Source organism: Mus caroli, unplaced genomic scaffold (genome assembly GCF_978045245.1).
Source record: "Mus caroli unplaced genomic scaffold, Mus_caroli_1 scaffold_6, whole genome shotgun sequence".
NCBI lineage: Eukaryota > Metazoa > Chordata > Mammalia > Rodentia > Muridae > Mus > Mus caroli.
This window is the reverse complement of record NW_028227261.1, coordinates 2,793,510-2,818,856: the sequence shown is the minus strand read 5'-3', so window position 1 is coordinate 2,818,856 and position 25,347 is coordinate 2,793,510. Positions and strand designations below refer to the sequence as shown.

The window sequence follows — 25,347 nt, the reverse complement described above, 5'->3', positions numbered from 1 at the left end:
GGCATCCCATAGCTCCAGAAGGAGATGGATGGTACCCGGGGGACTGCCCTGTCCTGCCAGGAGAGCGACTGTCAGCTTTGCCTTCCCTTTCATAACAGCGGGTCCCCTCAGCCCCTGCCTCCCACAAGGACAGTCCTGTCTGCGATTCTGTGTCCTTTCACAGGGAGACACGGGGCAGAGCATTCCTGGGACTTGCCTGGAGCTCTGCCTTGCCTGTCTGTGCATCTAAATAATCGCCCTGGCCACTGAACGTTCCATAGGCGCATGGCCCCAGAGCCCCCGGGAGGTGGCACATGATCTACAACATCCTTTCTCCATCCCCACAGGCCATGCCACCCTCAATCATAGGGAGAAACACACTGGACCCCATAAAGGACCCCGACGGCACCTCCTCTCCAATGCCAAGCATCGCACTGGCCAAGAGCCCATCTTCTAAATAGCTAAAATGTCCCCATCCACAGTGTCACTGTACCAAGGAGAATGGAAAATTCTGTCCTTGACTAAGCACACCAATACACAGCAATGTGGAGGCACACACAGTAAATATTTATGGAATGAGAAGCAGACAACTAAACAATAGTCTCTGTAGGGAATGCGTCTCCAGGAGTGAACACCACTCACTCCCCATCAGCCTGAGCACACCCTACTAGGAGCTTCCTGGGACACTGAGGCACCCACATCTGCCGTTACAAAGTAGAGCGGCTGGGACATCCGCTCAGAGGCTAGGGCACTTGCCACACAAGCATGAGGACCTGACCTGAGTTCAAAAGTGGACACAGCAGTGTCTGTTGTCCTAGCACACTGGTGCAGAGCTGGGTGGCAGAGACAATAGAATCCCCACTTGCTGGCAGCCAGGTAGCACAGCAAATAACTAGAAACCGACTCAGACGATGGGAACAGTAAGAACCAACAACTGAGGCTCATCTCTGACCTGTGCAGGCAACCATAGCACAGGAGTGTGTGAGTGTGTGTGTGTGGTGTGCGAGTATGTGTGTTGTTGTATGTGTGCACGTGTATACATGTGCATGTGTGTGCATGTGTGAGTGTGCGTATGCATGTGCTGTGCAAGTGTGCATGTATCTGCATGTGTTTGAGTGTATGTGTATGTGTGTGTGTCTGTGAGAGTGTACATGCATGTGCCAGTGTGTATGTTTCTGTGCATGCATATATGTGAGAGTGTGTGTGTGTAAGAGTATGTGTACATGTACATGCATGTGTATATGTGCATGTGTGAGAGTGTGTGTGCATGTGTGAGAGTATGTGTGTGTGCATGAATTTGAATGTGCATTTGAGAGTGTACATGAGTGTGTGTATGTGTCTGTGAGAGTGTGCATGTATGAGAGTGTATGTGTTCGTGCATGTGCATGTGCAAGTGTGTATGTCTCTGTGCATGTACAGATGTGAAAAATGTGCATGTGTGAGGGTATATGCATGTATGTGTGTATTTGCATGTGTGTGTGTATGAGAGAGTATGTGTATGTATGCAGATGAGAGTATACATGTGTATGTGTGTAAGTGTGCATGTGTTTGTATGTGTGTTTGTGTGTGCATGTGTTTGTGTGCAAACACAACAGAGGCAAAGGCAGTGAGGGCAATGCTCACACAGACACCCACTGTGGCACGTCCAGAAGAGTGGAATATTACTCAATAATAAAAAAGGAGATGAGCCGGGCGTGGTGGCGCACGCCTTTAATCCCAGCACTCGGGAGGCAGAGGCAGGTGGATTTCTGAGTTCGAGGCCAGCCTGGTCTACAAAGTGAGTTCCAGGACAGCCGGGGCTACACAGAGAAACCCTGTCTCGAAAAACCAAAAAAAAAAAAAAAAAAAAAAAAAAAAGGAGATGAAAGCAACACACTTTCACACGGACAAACCCTGAGACCTGGAGGCTGAACAAAGCAAGACAGATGCAAAACTCACAGGAAGGACTCTGCCTGCAGGATATCTCAGGACAAGAGAATCCAGACAGACAGACAGACAGGTTAGAGGTTGTCAGGGGAGGAGCCAAAATCCAGAGTAACCAGGCATAGCAGGAGGTAGCTTGCCAGGACTGGAACTGTGCTACACCAGGCTGTAGAGATGAGAGCCCAGTTCACTGAGCTGACAAGTCCTTTGAACTCAGGGATTTCATAGTGTGTAAATGACACCAGGAAGGGACAACCTTGGCAAGTGCCAAGCTCACAGCTTCATGGTCTCCTGAACATTCTCTGCGTGACGTGCACCACATCACAAGTGAGTCCCCTCCTGAGGGATCTCCCAGATGTGGTGACGATTATTTCTGCTTACTAAATAAATTGGATGACAACGTCTGTGTCACAGAAATGTACATGCATGCACCAGACACACTCACGTGTACACGCACAGAGGATGCAAAATAGTCTCCCGGTCTGAGAGCATTTCCCTAAATACCGTGGGTGCCAGAGAGCTGAGATGTGGTGTCAGCTGCACCTGGGTGGGGCTGGATCCCCACGGCAGAGGAACTTGTCACTGCAGCTGGGATATTCTCGTTAGTTATTTATTTTCTTCTCTTCTTCCTAAAGGTTGCGATAAGCTGACTGAAGAGACCCAGAAACAGATTTTACGTAAAGCACAAAGGCCACAGGGCACTGTAGGAAAAGGGACAGTGAACCTTGCAGTCCTCGAAAGCTGGGTTCAAATACAAGCTCTTCCACTCCCTGGATGTGTGACTTTAGGTAAAGAAACCTGCTTCTCTCTGCTTCTGTTTCTTCCTGCGGAGGAATGAGGGCAGCCATTCCTGTTTCGCCTGAGTACCACGAGGATGGGCCAAGATGAGGTAGATCAAGTATCTGCCTCATTGAAGCTGGGCACAAAACCAGGGTGCAGAAGGCGGGGGCGTCTGAGTCTCCACACATGGGGAGCGGATGAGGTCACCAAATCCCACGGCCAAGTCCAAGGCAGAGCTTTGTCCCGTCTTCTGACATCAATTGTCCTGTGCTGCTGAACTTCTTCCCCTGGCCCGGTTTGCTCCTATTAGAACCGAAACTTGAGGAGCCGGGCCAGGCCGGCCTCCACCTCAACCTACCTGCACCCTCCCTCATCTCACTGAACCGGAAAGAAGACAATGGTTGTGTTCACGTCTGACTCTAAATCCCCGAGTCTGCTCTCAGAACACTGGAGCCTATGTAGGATGGCAGAACTGACCCCAAAATGGCTGCTCTATTTTCGGAGCTGACCTGGTTTACGCGTAAGGACCTGGACAGCTCTTCTGATCCTGTCATTATGCAGCAGGTCACCTGTTACCTCCGCTGACAGCAGATCTCAAAGCCAGTCGCCAAGGCTCACAGGCCCCCACCCTATCTTACAGGCAGAGTCCTGAGGTAGTCACACGGGGCCCACTCCACGGCTCAGATCTGCAGCCAGCTTTGTAAAGAAACACCCCACACACCTCCCAGTCACCACCACCACCACAATGTGCAGATCCGAGGTCGGAGGCTAGCACGCAGGCGCACCCCATCTCCAGGTGCGGGTCTCCCACACAAGAGTAAACAGCAGCAGCTTGCTTTCTTTAATTAAACGTCTGCTTTTAAGTTCAGCGTACATTCACAGCCATGGCCACATGAAGCATGGCGACCTCCCGTGAACTCCTTCCTCGGCTCTCCCTCGTGGTGACATCCTGAGAGACTACGGTAAATAACACAATTGAGTTACTGACTTGGACAGAGGTAAATCACAACCACTATCACTTCCAATACCCTCCCTCTACCCCCAGAAGCCAGGTACATGATTACCCCCTGGAGATCCCTGCAGGCTGCTGGGTGTGTCTGTAAGTCCTGCCTCTGTGCTACCAAACTCTAATCTGTGTGTGGATGTGCCTGTCTGTGAAGCCGGTTACCCACCGGAATCCTTACTCAAGCTGCACACTGACGGGCCACAAGCCCTCTGAGTGCAGGTCTCTTTCACCCATATGAAGAAGGGTGAGGCGCTCCAAGTGGCAGGTGGAGGTGTTTATCCCCAGGAGACCCCGCAGAGACCTTCTCAGTACAGCCATGACATTTACACCCTGTCCGTGCTGAAGGAGTGGCCCAGTCTCTCCACATCCCTCACAGAATTTGGTAGACCCGAGTTTGTTTTCTTTCCCAGCCATTCTGAGGGGCGGGCAGTGGGTCTTGCTGGGTTTCCCTGCATATTTTCCTCACCGCTCAAAGTGGATTATCTTGAGCCTTGGGGTCAGTTAAGCATTTCTGCCTGTCAATGAGCTCACTGCCTATTTTGGCCAGTGTGGTTCTAGGTTCAAGGATTCTGTGTTAAGAAGATCAACCCTTGACAAATACCAACTCCTGTTCTGTGACTGTTTCCCACAGTCCTGCCACAGTCTTTAAAACGTTGTGCATGTACGAGTGCACATGTGTATGAGTGAGCATGTACACATGTGCATTCACATGGAAACCAGAGTCTATCTCTTGCTGAGCCTGGAGCTTACTGGTCCTCTGGGTGCGCTGTCCAGGGAGCTCCATGGATTCTTGTGTCTCTGTGTCTCGATGCACTGGGACACAGGTTCACACCCTCACCCCCAGAACACAGGTCCACATCCCCACCTCTAGTTTTTCACATGGGTTTTGGGGAATCCAAATTCAGGCCCTCATGCCGAGCAGTGAGGGCTTTTTCTACTGGGACACTTCCTCAGCCCCTAAACTTCAGATTTGGATGAGGTTCCGTTTATCTAGTATTTCTTCGCGTGGGTCATGGGGTCAGTGTTAGGTCTGAAGACATTTCCAGAAGAACTTGTTTCCTACAGGTCTACAGCTCGCATCTGACACCGAATTCTGTGAACCTTCTGAGTTGACTTGTTACTAGGGTGTGAGCTGCACTTCCGTATTCCTTCGCAGCGCTAGATGTGTGGCTGTGCCAGCCCCGTTTGGAGAAAAGCACTCTTCCTGCCACTGAACCTTTGTTGAAAGTCAGCCAGGCAAGGTCTTGGGCTCCACTCCTGAATCTGTTCTGTGCCCCTGACCTCCACGTCTCCCTGTTCACAGACACCACCATTGCCATACGGTGAGTCTTATCTAACTCCTTTGGCTTCACTTCATGTGGAAACCTCACCCTTACGCCTCATACAACTTCTCTTGAGCTTTGGCTGGGAACGCTGCTCAGGAAGGTGTCTCAGCCTGGAGAGAACTGATGTCCTCTGAGTCATGAGCACGGGACGTCTCTCCGCTCACGCATGGCTTCTTGGGCTTTGTTTACTGATACTGCATAGACTTCAGACACAGAGATCCAACAGTCGATTCCTTTCTTAGGTAGATCCACAATTGTTTCATTCTGAGCCACTTGAATGTGTCCCCAAGCTGTGTCAGAGGTGTGGCTAGCATCCCATGATGCTCCTGAGAAGCAGTGGGCCCTTGTGTGCTGGGGCAATGGAAGGAAGTTAGGTCACTGGGTGTGCACTGGAAGAGGGGAGATATCAGGCCCCCAGCCCTTCCCAGTTGCCATGAGGTGGTGGGCAGTGGATTCTGCACCATTCATGCCATAGTCTCCTGTCACCCCTGGCTTAGACCAACAGATTGAGTGATGTAACTGTGAGCGGAGAGAGGTCTTCCAGTCCCTTAGGATGACCTCAGCATCGGTCAGAGGAAAGGAAAGACGGTAACAGCCTTCTGGGCAGCTTCAGCTGTCGGCTTGATGTAGCCCAGATTCTCAGCTGGACCCTCACTTGAAGAATTGCCTCCTCAGAATGGCCAGTGGTTGTGTCTTCTATGATGGTTGGTGTAAGAGGGCACAGGCCATTCTGCAGGGTGCCGTCCCTAGGTAGGTGGGTCTCAAGCTGTATAAGAAGGTAGGTAAATGCTAACCAGAGAGCAAGCTGGTCAGCAGCACACCTCTCATTCACCTTCTCATTCACATCCTGTTTGAGCTCCTGCCCCAGCTTCCCTCAATGGTTAACTGCAACCTTTAAGATGAAATGAATCCCTTTCCCAACTTTGCTTTTGGCACTGGCGTCCTTCACAGCAAGAGAACGTGAGCTGAATTTCACAGCATTGCGTGTCTTACATTCTCCGTGTGTTCACTGCCAATCGACAGACGTACAATTGACTTTTGTGTATTTATCTTGTTTTCTGCGACCTTATGGAACTCGTTCAGAAGTTCTAAGGCACTGCTTTTCGGTAATTGTATATTATTTTCCACACAGACAATCACACCATTTCTCCTTATCTGCCTGCCTTTCAATTCCCTGTCCTCCTGAGTCTAACCGGAGTCAGCTTCCACTGCGCAATGTGATGGCCACATACATTGTTCAGTTGTCCCTTCTCTGAAGAAACGAAGCCAGTTTTTCACCACTAAGTAAAAAACAAAACAAAGACAAAACCTGCTGCTATTCATGAGAACAGGTTGAATTTTGTCAAATTCATTTTCTGTGCCCACAAAGATGGTTGTGTGGCTTTTCCCTACAGCAGATGGCACTAGTGACCAACCTTGATTCTCTTGTTACCTTTTCATAAGCCTGCTGATGACATTGCTCTGCTGATACTGAACTGAGACAGTTTTGTGGAAACAGATGACTCAGCCATTAAGAGGACTTTGACTCGATTCCCAGCACCCACATGGAGATTTACAAACATCTGGAACTCCAGTTCCAGGGGACCTGGCGCCACCCTCTGGTCTCCTTGGGTACTGCATGCATGTAGAGCATTTACCTACAAGCAGGAACACTCAGACACATAAAGTAAATGTTGGGGTTTTTTTAAGGATATCTTGTACATTTTCATAGATATTATTGGTCTGTAGGGATGTTTACTAGAGTTTTGTTTGACTTTGATCTCAGAATGTTTCATAAAATGAGTAAAAAAGCACTCATTCTTCAACAGCCTCTTATAGACATTGGGCTGCCTCTGTGTAGACCCCTGGCTCCCTCCAGCCTACACTTTTTCTAAATCAGACATTGCTGGAAACAGCACAGAAATGACTATACTGTGGCTTACCAAGTCAGTGCCAAACCCCCTCTCCTCCAGTGGCACTCTGCCCCTACAGCCCCAGGCATATGGAAGCCTTCTGCCTTCTTTGATGGAATCTGATCAGTGAGAACTGTAGCCTTGGATCTGCCCAAGCAGGGTCCCATGACCTGTTCCTCTGAGACTGAAGTTTCACAAATTTGGATTTAGGGCTCTTGGAAGGAATCTATGCCCTGCTAAGGAAACCAATAGAGTCAAATGTCACTGACTCAAAACATACAGTTTCCTGTCTGGTTCACACATAGCTTCACACTAGATATTCCCTGCAACCAAATTACTTATCTGAATATTTGAGGTGGCCACTAAGGACACCTGTGGCTCAGTGGGGTCTTTGGTACTCAGACACCAGGTATGTGCCTGTCTCCTTTGATTATAGAGTTAAGCTCCACCCCACAGAAGCTGAGCCTGGCCAGAAGGAAGTGCATCATCCTGCTGGAGATCCCTCTCTGTCACCAGCAGAGGACAGGCTGTAAGCATAGCTGACATCACACCATCTTATTCACACCCCATCTTGGGATAGCTCAAGTCTCCTTCTTTGGGGAGAAGGGCCTGAAAGATGGTGTCGTTAATAACAAATGATCTGATACACACTGATCCCCAAACTCCCCAACACACACACACAAGCACATACTCAAGCACACACATACACACAAGCACACACACACAGACTCAAAAATACAAACACAGACACACAAGCATACACATACACACAAGCACACACACTCAAGCACACACACACAAGTACACACATACACACAAGCACACATACACACAGAGACACAAAAATACACAGACACACAAGCACATACACACAAACACACACAGACACACACATGTACATGCATACACATACACATAAGTACACACACACACAATCACATACTCAGGCGCACACACACAAACACACACACAAGCACACAGAGACACAAAAATACAAACACAGACACACAAGCACACACATACACATACACAAAAGCACACATACACACAGAGACACAAAATACACAGACACACAAGCACATACACACAAACACACACAGACATACGAGCACACACACACATGTACATGCACACACATACACATAAGTACACACACCACACAATTACATACTCAAGCACACACACACAATCACACATACAATTCTGGTGCAATATTCCTACTCTGTGAAGCCCCAGGTGGCATCTGTATTGGATGCTAAGTGTACGCACAGAACAAGATGGATCCATGAGGCCTGCAGATCCGGAGAGGCAGCCTGAGGTCCTTGCACCTCACACTGTATAAATCACTTCAGCAGATATTTGGTCCATCCCAGTAATGCCTAGACACATCCCAGGAGGATGCTGGGGATGTCTTCCTCACGGGGCCAGCTCACCCTCCCCTGGGTAACCTAAGTCCTTTACCTGTCACTCTTTCTCCCAGCAGTCACCACTGCATCCTGGCTTCAGGGGGGCTCTGTCACAAGCCATCAGACAACCTGTCCTTAGAGCCCCAGAATCAGAAAACTGTTCAAAATGATGGAGAGACATCCATGGGCTCACCTGGCTCAGCAGCTCCACACTCCGGACTGCGGGTCCAGACATCAGGGCCACCCCTGGTCTCCATGGTATTTGGGTACAGCCCCAGCCTACAGAGTTAGGGCCCATCAGGAATCCCTCAGTGCTGAAGAGGCTACAGCCAGGAGACTGGCCATGGAGACTCTGCTGAGTCAGTGCTGTCCTAGGGGCAGGCTTGAGAGCAGAGGGGACAGACTTTGACAAAATTACTTTCCTCTCATCTGTGTTTCTTTTTTTTTTTTTTTTTTTTTTTGGTTTTTTGAGACAGGGTTTCTCTGTGTAGCCCTGGCTGTCCTGGCACTCACTTTGTAGACCAGGCTGGCCTCGAACTCAGAAATCCGCCTGCCTCTGCCACCCGAGTGCTGGGATTAAAGGCATGCACCACCACGCCCGGCTCATCTGTGTTTCTTTAGGAAATATGCTCACAACGACCTGCACAGTGGCTGCTAGTCCCATGTGGCCACTAGTGTCCTCAGAGGGGCATGGGTACCACACTTGAGATTTGTACAGAGCCACACTTGAGATTTTATGTTGCTACATCACGACATAATACTATTTACCTAGCCTAAACAAAATGGATTCTTGGTGGCTACCACCTATTTTAGTTAGTGGTTAATGAAAAGTACAAAGTCTCTGTTCATCCCATGTTGCATGTCCCAACCCTCTGCAGAACAGCTACCTGAGCGGCAGCAGCAGCGAGTGACAACTCTGAGGGTAAAGGACTGTGGGTACCTGACCCCCATGCACAAGTCAAGAGTAAGAGATCCGTGAGTGTCTGGTGGGGGTGAGGGCAGAGCTGGTGCTTCCCCTGCAAGAGGCATTGAGAGCAGTGGGCAAGCATCATCCAAGGACAGCACAACTCTACTACACACGCTTGGCACAGCAAGGCACCTTGGGTGTGTACTGGCCAAGGCTCATTAACTGATGCCCCACCCCCCAGCCTCCTTTGCACCCACAGACATACATACATACACTGATCACAAATCTATCTTCAGGAGAGCTAGACCAGACAAGGATCTTTGTTCTTAGAGGGCAGAAAAACACCTGGCCCAAGCTGCAGACAATGAAAGACAAGAGGCACCTGCAGACTGCTAGACCAGACAATGCCTTTGCCCACCCTGCCCTCTGGGGCTCCCCTCCGTTCCTCGGGACGCCCCCTCCTCACTCAGTGGCACTTGCCCCCCAACCCCACTGCCAGACAGACAGACACCACCTCACTGCTTTCTTCTCCCCCACAACCACCCTTTCTCCAAATACTTAGTACTGCCTCTCAGCATTCTGAACCGATCATGAAAGAAAGGACTAGGAGGGATTGTTTTTTGCGAGCATGTCTGTATTCTAATTGGGAGAAGAAAAAAACTTTAAGCCAAAGGAGTGAATCTCTAATGGTAAAAAAAATCCAGTGATATGATTCACCCCCAATAAGCCAGGTTGAAGCAGCGACATCTATTTGGAGCAGGAGAACGCCTGAGCCTAAGGCTGGAAACTCTCTCCTGGATTTCAGTGGAATCACAAAAGCAGGACTTGATAAAACAGGGGCACTGTGCCATGCTGACACAGTTAAGCTCGCACAGGCTTTTCCCATGCGGTCTTCCCAGGAAGCAATGAGGACCGTCAGCCTGTGGACCCTGGGCATCCCCTCCAGCACAATCCAAGATGCTTATGTGTGTGTCACTACATGGCATTACCTCCCTCCCCACTGCATACAGTCCCCACAGCAAGGTGCATGCCCCTGTCCCTTTGCCTTCCCAGCAGCCCCTGGGGCAAATGCAAGCAGGAGCAGAGATGACACCCTGAAATAGCAGATAGCCAGACTCAGGACCATGCCCAAGCAATCGCCCAGAAGGCTAACAACTGGATGGGGAAGGGAAACCAGAGGGTGCAGACCCTATCCCTTCTAGGTCAGTCCCAAAGAAAACGTCTGAGAAAGGACAGTGAGCGGACCAAGAAGATTGTCAAGCCAGCAAGAGAGGCAGAAGTGACAGATGACATCTGAGCAGGCGAATCCCAGCTCTGTACCCAACTCTTTCTTGGAATGGAGGGGATAAAGGAGGGAGAAGTGGCCTTCTGTGGGGCACGGCCATATTTCTCTTCCCTTCACAAGCCCTGGACCCAGGAAGGAGGAGCGGGAGAAGGGAGAGGAGAGGGGTGGGAGGGGCACAGGACCTGACTCTCACAAATTACAATTTCAAACACTACTCTCCGCTCTGGCCTCTTCCCTGGTACCCAGAGAATTTGGGGGACCCCACAGACCCAGAGAATTTGATTTATGGCTCTTTCCATCATCCTTGGAACCTTTTGCAAAAAGTGAGGGGCCAGAAGCGCCTTCAAGCCATCTCCTGCACCTGCCTGCCCCACTTAAATCAGGCCATCTGCCCACAGCTTGGTCACTACCACCTTGCTCCAATGGACTTAGGGGACCATTCTCAGCTTACTAGGGATTCCCAAGTAGGCCCTCATGGCCTACCCTGAAGAAACATCACATACTCCTGTGTGACGTTGGCTGGGGTGCAGGTTGCCGCCATGGTTAGGGTTCTCAGCAAATGGACCAATCCCTACAGCTGGTCTGACCCTCCCCCTGACACGGGTAGGCTCTGACAGTGGCACACTGTGGCCTGACTGATACTCCAGGCAGCTTAGCTGAGTTACGTAACAACAGCTCCCCACTAGCACTTCATGAGTCACCAGCCCCTTTGAATTCCTGGAAGGGGTCTCTGAGGAGGAATGAGCCTGGTTTGCACTCCACTGCTCTGGTCTCACAAACCCCTAGCCTGTCTCCCCCTAGGTCTGCCAGGCAGGAGGCAAGCAAAACCCTCTCCAGCCAGACTTCAAACGCAGGAATCTAGATCAAGGATATATTTGGCTTTCTGAGCTAATCTTTACATCAATTTGGTCTCTACTGACTTGTAACCCTTTGAAGCAAGCCCAGCAACTGTGTATCACAACCATGTGACTCTCTCGTAACCCCTAAAGAAAAGCCCCAGGCTCAGGAGACCCACAGCTTGGGGCTGCAAATCCATAGGCTGTATGGGAACTCAGGCTCCCACAACGTGCTGAACATCCGTTTATTTCCCAAAGAACACTCAGGGCAATGTCTGGCAAACACCCTGCTTTTGTTGGGGGTCAGAAATTGTCATTGTGGGGAACTAACCCCTAAATGATCCCAGCCTAGGAGGATCCAGACACACAGAGGACTGAACAAGCTAACCAGCTACCTCTGATCTCGAGGGACCAGAGGTAGACATCTCAGGGAGAAGCTTGGAGCTGCTTGTGAGCTGTGTGCTCTTGTTCTTCCCCCAAGGCAAAGAAGCAGAGGAATAAATAAATGAACAGAGACAGGCAGAGAGGGGGCGTCTACTACCAACTCCTCCATTTGGCCCAAGGATGAGCGAGAGGGGTGGGGTGCGCCCATGTTGCTGGAAGCGTTCCACTACCTTCCAAATTTACCGTTTAGTCCGTCGTTATTGTCCAGATGAGTATCATGGCCTCTGACCCTAGATGGATTCCAGTTGCAATCAATTTAGTAACAGCAGCTGGAAATGAGAGCGAGCCAGCATTCACCCGGTGCCCAGTGTTTGCGGACAAAGCATTGACTCCATCCACTAAAGCCTGGCTGCACAGCCCCAGCTGCTGGGGGACTTTATGCTGGGGCTGGTGACAGCAGCCCTGTGGATCCCTGCCGGGAAGCCCAGACACAACACAGCACACACTGGAAGGGCTTGAGAAAACTGTGAATTGTGTTCTTAACGTACTCAGGGCCTCCCTAGCAGAAGGGACACCGAAAGAAAGCTCGCTCACTCGCTCGCTAGCTTGCTCAGTGTTAGGAGACAGGAATGGCTCTGAGGAACATGGCCAGGGTTGAATCTTTGACTGTCTACCTGATCCTAAACAGAATCCAGCAAAAGCTTCGGGTGCCTGTCCCCAGCTACTCCACACAACCCCAAGAGGTCACAGTCTCCTCAGGTCAGACTCAGAGGCAATGGGCTACCAGAGCCAGCCAGATCTGGGGACCTGGGTTGCCTGCTGAGTAAGCACCCCCTCCCCCGCCGCTTCTCTCCCCCCCCAACCCCCCGCCCTGAGTGCTCAGAGACCCAACAGCTAAGCAAGCCCAACTCTGTCTGCCTTTGCTCCTAAAGCAGTGAGGCTCAGTGTACACAGCTCAGCTCAACCACCGCAGATGTAACCAAGCCTGGGTCAGAGTGGGAACGAGCAAGCCCCTCCCTAGGCATACAGGGAGCCTCCTTTCTCCAAGCAGAATGAGATGCCTTCTGCCACCTCTGCTGGAGGTGATACCTGTCCTAATCAGGCTCAAAGCTTGACAGCAAGATGCCCAGTGCTCACCCACAGTGCAGTGGGGAGCAGTTAGCAAGCAAGGATGAAGAGCTACAAGGGAAAAGTGTAACTCCTAGGCTTGGGCTCCGTGTGCCTGTCCAGAGGGAACAAAACCAACTAGATCCTCTGATACAAACACAGGGCTAGCTTTCCTATTAGAACTGCAAAGAGTAGCCACCCTTCCTCTGGGGTATAAGTGTTGAAGATCACGCACACTAACATCTGGCAGGGAGGGATCCTAAAAGGCCAAACTTCAAAACCAGTAACAGAGCCATTTCTGAAAGTCTGGCCATGTCCCTGCACAGTTATTCTTGTTCTGTGGTAACTGTGAATTTTGAGCCCCAAAGGAGGTTTCTCTGCCTGGCATTTGTTCTCTCCCTATTATCAAAATGCACTACCCTTTCAACCTAACAACTTGTGCAGGTAAGTTGCCACTGGCAAGCAAGTGCCAGACTGCTGCATCAGGGAGCTCAAGCTGCCTCTGGGCAGGGAAGGAATCCCACTGGGTTGCTCTGGAAACCTTGGGATCTAGCTGAGCCCTGGGACAGTCGGAAGCAGAAGGGGAGACAGACAGACAGATAGACAGACAGACAGACAGACAGACAGACAGACAGACAGACTAGGCATCTAGATCGGGCTCATGTCAGAAAAGATGTCCTTGCTTAGTTTGGTCCACACCCCAGAATTGCGGGAGCCTAAATCTTAGCACAGCGCACTGAAAGATTGAGGCCCAGCCGGTGCCCCACACAGAGCAGATCGCAGATCGGCCCGCGATTATTAACCTCTTAAAGTCCACAGCGCAAACAAACCCAGCCACCAGGAAAGGGGATGCCAGTAATGACGTGACAGTCTTCACTAGATGATGCTGACCAGCATGTATTCCTGGGCGCCAGAACCACTCGCAAATCAAGGACAGCTAGAAAACACTCTCATGCCAGTCTCCTTCAGACTTCTCAAAATCAGGTCGCGCGCATGTTCCTCCCTCCTTTGGCCCCACTTTCTCCCCAGCTTCATGCTGGTGGGGGTGGGTGACTGAGGCAGTCTGCTCCAGCAGCCACCGACCCCTTGTATCCTCAACACGGGAGCGCAGTGCATCCCAGTGGACAAACACTAGAAGCGCAAGCAGCCTTTCTCAGCTTCCATTTGTGATGTTCAACCTGGGTCCCAAATCCCGACCCAGGCGCAGCAGCTCTGGCCAGAGACCCCCTTACATGAGGGCAAGGGTAGTAGACACTCTGCTCTGTAAAGGGGTCAACTGCGTTCTGGGGACCCCAAGGCAGGATCCAGAGAAGCCTGAGCGACTCGGTAGGTGGGCAAAGTTTTCAGAGAAGGGTCTTTCTGGTCCGCCCCATAACCGCACTGGGCTTGAGTTCCTACTGGCCCGAAGGTCCCGGACACAGACAAGCCCTGTGTACCTGTGAAAGGTGCTTAGAGGCAGTTGCCTGTTGTCGCTTCCCCAGAATGCAAAAGCTCTCCAGACCCAGCTGTCTGCCAGCTGCGTGCGACCTTCTGCCCGGAGGTCACCCCAAAGCAGCTGGGTCGGCAGCTGTGCTCCTACTACACTTCAGTTCAGGGGCCCAGGGGCCCTAGGAACGGAGAGAAGGGCTAACGGAGCGGCTGTAGGATTCTGGGCTTCTCCAACTCCACGGCAAAGCTGCTCGAGAACTGGGAGGGCCGGTGGCTCTCCCTGGCAGATCCAGCGTCAGCCCCGGCCCCCGAGTCCGCCGCGCCCAACGGCCCGCAACTCGCGCCGGGCTCCGGAGAGGAGCCGCGCCGGGGCCGCCGGCCAGGACACTGCGCTGCTGGCGCCCCGAGCAGCGGGCGCGCCGGCCAGCCCCGCTGCCAGGTTACTGGGGCAAGCGCCCCTACCTCGACCCCACTCGACTCGCGGAGCGTAGGAGAACGGCCGCTCCCTGCCGCTCTCTGTCCGGCCTCAGGGACCAGCAGGCGGCCGCGCTCCGCGGCTTCGGGTGCACCACGCGGGCCGCCTCGGGGAGGCGAGAAGCCGTGCTTCGGTTTGCAACAGTGAGCAGCAGCCCAGCTCAGCGCCCACGCACCACCCCCCACGCACCCTGCCTCCAGCCGGGTCGCTCACCTGAGTCCTAAAAGCTGTTGGATCCACATGGTCACGTTTCAGGGAACCCAGCCTCAGACCTTGCTTGCCCCGGCCATCTGCGCGGCGCCCGCGCCCGCTCGCTCCCGTCCCGTGGCGCCGCTCTTCGGCTTCGGGCCGCCGCCGCCACCCGCCGCCCGCCGCCCGCCGGCCGCGGGGCGCACAGCGAGTCAGAGCGCGGCCGCGCGGGGCTCCATGCCGGCCGGCGCGCCGCCGCCGAGGGGGCGCATGGCTCAGGCGGGCCGGCCCGCGGGGACGCACATCCTCCCGCCGGCTCTCGGGGCGCGGGGCCCCCACCGCAGGCCACACGGCGCGGGCGGCAGCGAGGCGAGCGCTCGCCGGGTCTGTCGCCGGCCGCGAGGGTCCGAGGAGCGGGGCTTCGTCCTCCCGGGCGACGAGTAGCGAAGCGGGCGGCTCCGCAAGCCGTGCGAGGATCTAGCCTGCAGCCGGAGCTGCGAGGCTGTGATCGGTGTTGCCCGAGGGTTGAGAGGATCGCCCCTCTGGCCCACGCGGGTCGCCTCCACGCGCCGCCGGGTCTAGGGGCCTCTGTCCCAGGTTCTGACACCGATCAAGTTGCCGGAGAGCTCCGTCTAAGCGCTCGCTCTGCAGACAGCCGCGGCCGGGAGACTGCCAGAAGGCGGGCAGGGGAGGCGCGGGGCGAGGAAGCGTGGAGCGCGGGGCGTGGGGACGCGCGGCGGCGCCGCCGCGCGGAGGAGGCGCGCGGGGATCCCGGGCCCCGCCGCCCGCGCCCACCGCGCCCTCCGCAGAGCCGCCCGCGCCGCTCGGCCGCCTCCCTCTGCGCGTCTGCCTCCAGAAGCGCTTGCCCCCGCCTCCGCGAACGGGTCCCAACTCCGCCCGCCCGGCCCGGCTCACGTCACCCTCCTTCCCCGCCCCTCAACCTGGAGTCGGAGCCCCCAACCCGGCCGGTCGGCTTAGCTTGCCAGCCCACCTCGCTGGAGCTAGACTGGCGACCTGGGCTCTGAGTGGCCTGGGCGGCGCCAGAGAGAAGAACCGGGCCCACCCCTTCCCCATCCCTGGCCGCGTCCCGGTCTCCACCTTGGGAAAGGCTCGAAAGAGGCCGCAGGCTCCGATTGGACCGCCCGGCGCCGCCGGATGGTGTTGCCACGGTAACCAGATGGCATGCGAAGCAGTTAAGAGGTTCGGACCCTGTTCTAAGTACGCCCAGTGAACGCAGAGGGCTGATTTGGGGAGAGGAGGTTCTCATGGGACTGGGGAGCTGAGGCTGTGCGAAAAGTTTCCTCCTGCGGAGCTGCACGGCGCAGGCGATGCGAGAGGCTGGGGAGGGTCCTCCGTTGGGGAGTCCCCCCCACTGCCTGGGCCTGGCCTCTCTCCAGGCAGATGAAGTTTCAGCCTTTGGTTGGAGCGTGCTTCTGCCCGGTTATTCAGTCTCCAGCGCAGTTCCCCCCGCCTTCTTGGTTTTATGGCATCTGCTGTCTTCGCAGAGCCAGGGAGTTCTGAACCTAGCACTCCCAGACATCTTGCTCACTCTCCCACCCAGCACTCCCTGGTGCCTACCTGGTTAGTTGTGTCTGCATGTCCGGTTAGTGAAAGACAGGCTTTCTGTGGTCCCCTTTCTCTGAAAGGAGTGACATAAAGGCAGAGGATCCCACGGAGGCCTTAGCTGCCTAGTCCCTGAGGAACTGTAGGAACAAAAGCCAGCTCTCAGCTCCACACACAGTGGGGAAGAAATGCAAAGCCAAGGGCCTTAGAAATGAGCTTCAGTCGGCCGGCCTTCCTGCTTGGACTTGAGAGTCAGAGCCGGAAGGTAAAGAGAGGCAACTGGGGACTTGCCAGGGTGCTGCAAGCAAGTGACTTCAGCCCAGCAGTTGCCCCCCTCAGGAGAGAGAGGGTGAGGCCTCCCTGGGAGGGTTGCTTGGGGGAGGAGGAGGAGCCAGTCTTCCTGGGATTCACTGTGCACCCAGGCAGGTCCTTTTCCCTGAGCCTCCAGTCCAAGGTTTTTGGCAGCCAGAAATTCTCCCCACCCAGGCTGGACAGGACAACATGGTTCTGTTTTCCCTCTCAGGCCCTAAAGAAAGTATCTCCCTAAAGAAAGTATCTGGGAGCAAGGTAGCATGGTTGCAAGAGACTGAAGTTAAGTATGGGGTGCTACTGTCTTGGGGTTCTAGGTCTATTACGCAATCTCTACGACTCTTGGCTTTCTCATCTACAAGACCCGTTTCCGGTGCCTTCCCTCAGGAGGTTTTAATTAGGACTAAATGAGTTGGCCCAGCGCACGTGCAGCTGCTACTAGCTGTGTGCCAGTCTGTCGTCCAGAGAGACACCCAGGTGACTCAGCGCTTTGAATGCCTGGTCACTTCTGGGTCCTCTTCCCGCGGAGCCCTGGTCCTGGGGGTTGGAGGGAGATGATCTTACAAAGTAAGGAGGCAGGGAAGTCCTAGCGGAGCAAGCTGGACCCAGTTGCCAACCAGGAAGGAGATGCCTGCACTGCTGCCACCTAGCGGGAAAAGCTGGGGTGCTGCAAAAAGAGGGCCTTCCAGCAGCCTGTAGAGTCCTTAGGGAGGCTTCTTAGCCTGGGCAGCCAGGTGACTGGAGGTGGGGGTTCTGACCTGGTTTCTTCTACAGACCTTTTCACAGACTTAGGAGACTCACTGCCCTTTGGGAAGGTGGTAAATCCCGTTCAGTCTGAGATGTTACTGAAATGTATTCTCAAAGATAACTCTAACAGGGTTGGAATACAGCTGGAGGAAGAGCCTGTGTTTAGCCTGGATAAGGCCCCAGGTTCAATCCCCAGCAAATGCCCAGAAAAAGATTAATGAAGTCAATGTATGACTTAATAATGTATGCTCTTGGGGGCTGGTGAGTTGGCTCAGAGGTTAAGAGCACTGCCTGCTCTTCCAGATGACTGGGGTTCAATTCTCAGCATCCACATGGGATCGGACACCTTCACACAGACACACATACAGGCCAAACACCAATGCACATAAAATAAAAATAATTTTTAAAACAGTATGTTCATGTTGATACATTAGATAAGTAACTGGCATATACTGGTATAACTGACAGCCAGATGCACTCTGGGACTTTTACAACTTCATTTGCCTACAAAATGCCTCTGGCTTCTGTTTGATGTCACAGGTACCACCTAGCCATCAGCCTGCCACCCACAGTTATGACTCAAGAAAAATGTTCAACTTCGGTGAGAGTTAACTAAGCCAAGATCAAATTCTCTTGCCCATGTTTCTTGACCTGATGGATACTATTCTGACAGGAAGGGGCTGGTCCAAGAAGACAGTAGATAGTAACATTTTCTGCATGCAAGGATGGGAACAAGAAAAGACAGTAGTCTCTAGGGAAAAGAAACAACAGTAACATACATGGGGCCTCTCCATTAGGCAGGGGAGGAGATTCTTGGCCCCCATCAGGACTTGTTAGAAGTTGAACCTCTGAGAAGCTGGGTCCTCAGCACACAACTCTACTTCCCCAAGGGTAATTCACGTCCAAGCCTCCCCAAGACAAGCCCTTCTGTGTTATTTCTTTGTTTTTCTTTATCTCTCGATAAAAAAAATTATTTTGCAGATGGAAAAACAATAAAACTTTCATCTCGCTGTGTGTGACCTGTTCCCTAGAACTCAAGGATATCACGCAGCTACCTGATTTATTTTTCTCTCCTTCGGAGCTAGCTGGGAGGGTATGTGCCACTCCACCTAATACGCCGAGACATACCCTCGCATGCACGTGGGCACAAACACACATACACACACACACATACACACACACACACACACACACGTCCATACATAAAGGCAAATACTTGAGGACACACAGATGCACATACATACACACGTGCCCATAGTTGCACACACAGAGGCATATGCAGATGAGCAAACATACATGTGCATGCTCCCACACACATGCATACACCTGTCAGCCTCTGTATGCACAGACAGGACCCCTTACTGGGACTTTCTGTGCAAAGGGCAGGTCTTCTTGTAGCTTCTGGCAGCTCCCCCTCTGCCTGGCAGACATCCTGGCCTGGAGCCGCCAAGTACCACCACAGGCTGCTCTCCTCAGCCCTCTCTCATCCAGTTTCTCAACAAAGGAGCCGCAGCCCCGCGGGAGGTCCTCCTTGAAGCTCTCTGAGGCCATTTACCTAATGGCCTTCCCAGACTTGACTATTTTTAAAACCCATCCAAAGCCAAATTGAGCTGCCATTGTTCATTTTTCTCCCGAGGAGGTAAATGTGTCTTAAGCATGACATTTGATTAAGTAGCTAAGTTTGGGGTTTTAAATGGAAGGAAAAAAATACTGATTAAAATCATTATAAGTTTCCATAAAGTGTTCACACAGGTGTCTTCCCCCCCCCCAGCCTTGTACTGGCTCCCCCAAAAGTCACCTTGCTTTCTCAGACCTTCTCAGAGAGGTTCAGTATTGGGGGCTTTGGAATGTTTCCTGTCACCGAGCTATCTCCAATTGAGGCTGCTTGCTGCTGAGCTCAGGCAGGAGTTGGGCTAGCCTATCAGAGGTGGGATCTAAGATGACAGACACTCCCACCAGCAAAATGTCTCACAGGACCAGCATCTTGCAGCTCAGGGCCAACAAAGGAAGGGCAGAGCTTCTACTACCCTGCCTGACAGTGTGCCGTGCAGAAATGGGGAAGGGGGCTCCCTTGACTTGTGCTGAGCAGAAGACAGTGCCCTAGTGCTCTGAGTCCTGCCACAGGAGGAGAGAGAGGGCTGTGTGTGCTGTCCCAGCAGGATATGGCCCTCATCGTAGAGCTCTGGGCGGCTCTGGACAACAGCTTTGTCTTCTCTATTTAGACAGGAAACAATGACAGAAAAGAGGACCCATCTGTTTGCAAAGTGGCACAGTTGGAGAGTATTTCCCTGGCACTACAAGGCCGGGAGGGGCAGGAGCCTGAAATTGGGGAGATGAGAGAGATTCCTAGGATGGGCAGATGCAGGCTGGGACCCACGTCTGGAGAGCTGGGGCAGCCCCTTGGGGAAGATTTATTTTTCTCCACTGCCACGAGTTCCTCAGTCTTCTGCCCCGTGAGCAGTTCTGTCTGCTCTACCAAGCTTCCAGGTGCCCATGGCATCTGTGTAAAATAGTAGGGAATGGGCAGGAAGCAAGAGTCTACAGCAGGCCAGCAGGGGGTGGGGTGGGGGAACACCACAAATAATTAGGACAGAGAGGCCATCAGGGGTAGAAATGAAAGGAAAGTCCTCTTCCTCCCCAATTTTCCAGAATGTTCTGAGCCTTAGAGAGAGTCCTGGAAGGTATGCAGGCCTTCACCGGGGTCTCAAGACAGGCTTTATCCAGGCCACTAAGCTGGCAAGGGATAGTAGCCAAGGGCATGAGGAACAAGACACCTGACTGTACTCGATCAGAGCATAGAAGGCTTGGCAAGAGACATCAGAGGGTCCAGCTTCTCATCCTTGGCATCCCCAGTAACTGGGAAGCAGAACACGCACTCAACAGGTTTATGCAGCCTGAAGTATGGAGACAAGACCGTCAAGACGCAGGCTACAGGTTGAGGATCAGATCAGGCTGCAGCTGTGAGGCTCCAAGACTCCTGACTGCAGGCAGAGGCAGCAGAAGGGGACTCCAGCTTTGAGTTTGCACTACCCCTGTCTCCCTTGAGTCAGTTCATAAACCACATTGGTCATCTCAGACTGATATAGATGATGATGATGATGATGATGATGGAGGAGGAGGAGGAAGAGGAGGAAGAGAAGGAGACCCCCAGAGTGCAGGACTCAGCCAGGTTTGAGTTCCTGCTCACGGCCATGGGTGTCAATGGTCAACACAGCCTTGCTCTGTGTGGTGTTCATCATTTAAGACCTAGGCTGGGGCCTGATTGTCATTAAGCACCTCCAGCCACACAGCTGAATGAGGAACACCTGCAGAGCCCACAGTGCTGTCTGGGAAGGAGTAAGAGCTCTTCTGTTCACATCCCATTGGCTGAGGCAGATCACATGACAGTGATGACACCAGCGGGGGGGGGGGGGGTCCGATTTGCCGGTGGTGTCCAAAGACTCCAGCTTCAGAAAGGGGGAGCCAGCTACTCTTCAGGTGATGTCCGTTCCTTCCACACCCTCCAGCGCCAGCATGTCAGGGAGAGAATGGCATTTACCCATTCCCAAGTCTGGTAGGCTGTGAGGAGCAACACAGCTTCAGTCGATGCGCTCAGCTTTTCCCCTTCCAGTTGTGGCCACAGAGCCTATTCAGATTGACCTCAGCACCCATCCCTGGTGCTAGTGCCCGGCTATCCCACCGCTATACAGGTTCAGACGCTAACCTGTGGTAAGAGCGGTTCACATCTGATTCCTACATGGCCAGAGGATGCATCTTTGAGGATTGTGCCTCTAACTGGAAGAGAACACTGATCAGTCAAAATAAGTCAACATCTTCACTGTCATCTCATCATCGTCTTTAAGTCCACCCTCAGCATCATCAGCACCACTACCATGACCTGATGACCATGGTCACCAACACCACATGAGCATCAGTAACATCATCATTACATCATCACAACCGCCATTACCATAGTCACTGCCATCAGTGGGCTCATCAGGATCAATATCATCGCCATTGTCGTTATCACCATCATCACTAACACTTCCATTTAACATCATAGCCATCATCTTCATTGCTGTAAACCATGGATGCCACCACCATCTCTGCTATGACCACCACCATCATCATCATCACCTCCATCATCACCACCATCACCACCACCACCAGTATCAACTTTTCCCCTTTGGTTAATGATCAGGCCATGCCAAGGGCCTTTCTCAACACATCCAAGAGCAGCTGACCCTTCTGTAGCCGCTTTCTTGACCAGTAATTGCCCTAGTCTATCCTCCCACGCAGTGCCTCAAGTGGCATCTGGGCTGTTCTCTGCCAATCTAGAGGGTAATTCAGCATAAAAACCACTTTCTTGAGCATGGCCTTTTCCGAGTTGCTGTTCTCTGATGAGGGGCCGTTTCGGGAACATGCTTGAAGGGATGGCAATCTGTCACTTGTGGGCAGCCCTACGAAGGACCCAGGAAGTTTGTCCCAGTTGGCCTAACGTTCACTTCAGTCTGTCAGTTTAGTCCTCCTGAGAGGTTTTCTATGTCTAGCATCTTAACTTCCCCAGCAGTCCAGGAAATGGCCACCCTGACTGTTTAAACATTTACCATCGGGTTCATGATGGAGACCAGGGCCACAGAATCAGGTGCTCACTGGCTTGTTCCCAGGCTAACAGCTCCACACAGCTGGCCAGGGAGCTGCCATAATTAGCAGCAGTGTTGGGAAGCACGGGGCAGAGCTTGGAGGCTGCACTCCAGTGCTGAGCATGGCTGGAGGACCACACGATGGGAAGCACAGGGAAGAGCCTGGAGGCTGTACTCCAGTGCTGAGCATGGCTGGAGTATAAAACTACCATGTGGAGGACAAGGGAGGAGGCTGGCCCTGGTCTAATTGGCTCTACCTGCTGACCCAGGCTGACGACACATGCCCAAGGGAGCACTGCGTTGTATTCTTCTGCCTTGCACTGCCTGTAGAAACACAGGCCCATGTTTCACTCATGGTGCTGGGCTCCCATGCAGATTGCGTGGCTGTGGCTGTTGCACTTGAATAATTATAGGACAGGCTGCCAGCTGATCACCCGGGGAAATTCTCCTCTTCCTTAGTAACAAACTATGGCAGTGGTGGGCAGGTGAAGACAGATAAATATGCCCAGCTGAAAGTTTCTATTTTCAAGTCTTCCCGACGCCTGCCTGGCCTGCCTTGTATGAAATTCAGGCTGGAGTAACGTAAGTAGACGTTCCATGATGTCATGGCTGGTAGTACCAGTAGGTCCTCCCTGGAGTGCAAGCATATTGTCACCATGAGCTGTCACCTCGGAGTGACAGTAAATGCTGCAGGCCCCTGCTGGACACCAGAGCTGAAGGAGAAGTCATCTGGGCACACGTGAACTCCAGAGTCCCCAAAGGACATGGGGAGCAAGGGTTTCCTGAGTTCACGCTACGGTGGATTCTGCCTTCTGTGGCTTTTGGCCTCACAGGATACAAACCTGCTAGAGCCGGCCAGCAGATCCTTGCAAGGGTTAAGGTGTGAACACAGACTTCATCCCTCAACGTTCTAAACCCTCCTGGTGGGAATGTTATCCACTCTCTGTACTCATTTATTCATTTTAACTGTTGTATGTGTGGATGGAGGGCAGAATGCCCTCAACTCGTGTGCCTGGTAAGAAAGGAGTCAAATGGTGGCCATCAGATTCCCTGGGACTAGAATCACACATACAGATGGTTGTGAGCTGCCATGGGTGCTGGTGATGGAACCCCTGCCCCCTGGGAAAGTGTCCGGTGCTCTAACCACTAAGCAATCTCTGACAATAATAAATAATTAAAGGGGACAATGTGGTATTGGAAGCATAGAGAGAGTGGTGTGTTATGCACACACACATAAAGGCACCCACACATGCACACACACATACACACACATACATACATATACATGAACACACATACACACCCGCACATACACACACACACACACACACACACACACGACAACTTCTGGGATTGAACCTGGGTCCTTACACATGCTTGGTAAGTACTCTATCACTGTCTTTTATATTTTGAGACAGACTCAGTAATTTGTCCAGTATGGCTTTAAACTTGTAACCCTGCTGTGTGAACCTCCTAAGTAACTGAGACAGTAGGATGACAGGCATGTGCCGCCCGGCCCAGCCCAAGAACAGTTCGCCTACGTCATCCATTTCCTGTATGAACCACTTCCTGTGTGATCTAGACCATTTCCCCAGACACCCCAGTCACAATTCTGGCTTTGGCCCACCTCAAATAGGGGTGGAGAGCTCCCCAAATTCATTCTTCCTTTGTTCACAAATGTCTAGAAATTTCATCGAGCAAAGAGATCAAATGCTAGGTCTCTGGGGGACTGTGACAGAGCGGCAGGTGGATGCCCAAGGCGCAGGAGGTTGCTTTGTTACGGGGCTGGCTGGAGTTGTGGAGAAGGCCACAGGGAGCCGTGAGCACCGAGCAGGTGTTTCAAAGCTGAATCAGGCCGAAGCTTCCCCCAATGAACTTGCAGAGTCTCTTTATTCCAAGCTATATAAAGCACCAGGAACAATCAGGGCACACTCAGAGGAGGAGGATCTTCAGGAGGGCATTTCCGCCTGCCATAGCCCTCTGACAGGCAGCAGAGTTGGGAGGGGCGGATCAGCGGGGATGCTGGTGCCAAACGGAGGGAGGCACACAAGAAGTATCCTGTGCTGTCCTGTTATTATTGTTGTTTAAGATAAAACAAACAATGTCAAGGCCTATCCAGTAAATTCTCAGGTGTGATCTCTATCCAGCTTAAAGCCTCGGGGAGGACACAGCTCTTATAACCAGCTGCATGGCTCTGCTGAATGCCATCCTGAGTGCTCTGGGAACCAGAGGAGGGTGGTGAATATGTTGTCCTTCAGTGCCAGCGGGTAACCAGTCCAGGAGCCCTTCAGGACCCATGGGTGCCCAAGCTCCTCATATAAAATGGTGTGATGCTAGTTTGTACCTAGAGGGTGACCTCTCCTGTGTCTTTTGCCTTTAGTAACTTGCAACCCCTGCTCCATTCAGACCAATATCATCCCAAATCATTTAGGGAATAACAACAAATATCCACAGGTTTTACATACACAATTATTTTTGCAGATATTTTCAGCCCATGGATGGCTTGAATACAGGCTTGTAGAATCCACAGACATGAAGGGCCAAGCAACGTTGTCCCAGGGGCCTCTCTTGTCATGTGGGACACTCAGATAACTGCCATCATTGGCATGAGCCTGTGGCAGAGAAGTAGCTCTGTAGACAGCCCCTGACCTTCTGCTGACGTGTGCCTCTTGGTACAAGGCTCTCTTGTACCATGCCATCCTCACAGGCCCTAATACTGATCAGAATCTTTAGTCCACAGCCTTTTTAGGTAGAAACAGCTGACTGTCCCCTAAAATCTCCCCCAGGGTTATTCCCAACTTTCTCCTCTGCCATCCAGCCCATGTCACGTGACAGGTTCTCCTGAGTTCTTGGGGGCTGGAAACCCACACAGTACAACCCCCAGCCCTTTCTACCCACAAGGACAAAAGGCATCTCTGGGACCACTGTGGAGTTCTGAGTCTCCAGATGCACGTAAGCAGTCTAACAGCACAGGAAAGTAGAGGTGCCTCTGCAGTGTCCCTGTGAGTAGTGACTCGTCCCATAAGAGTTTAAGGAAGACCAGGATTGTATACAGGGTCTGCCTTGGGCTGGACTGGGCAGGACCAGCAGAACCTGAGACTCCAAGAAAATCGGCATAGGGTACTACAAAGATATCTCAGTGGCTTTTGCTATTCTATTCCTAGGGAAGGGACCATGTGTTTAA

At 52.5% G+C, this 25,347-nt stretch overlaps 1 protein-coding gene across 1 annotated transcript in view; it reads right to left on the bottom strand.

The window, feature by feature from the left end:
- Ajap1 (adherens junctions associated protein 1) overlaps positions 1-15,079 on the bottom strand; it is a 108,775-nt gene extending 93,696 nt beyond the window's left edge. Inside the window, exon 1 of the mRNA XM_021161549.2 lies at positions 14,947-15,079. Coding sequence (XP_021017208.1) covers positions 14,947-14,975 — 29 coding nt within the window. The 5' untranslated portion in view covers positions 14,976-15,079. The remainder of the gene's footprint in view (positions 1-14,946) is intronic.
- Between the last annotated feature and the right edge of the window lie 10,268 nt (positions 15,080-25,347).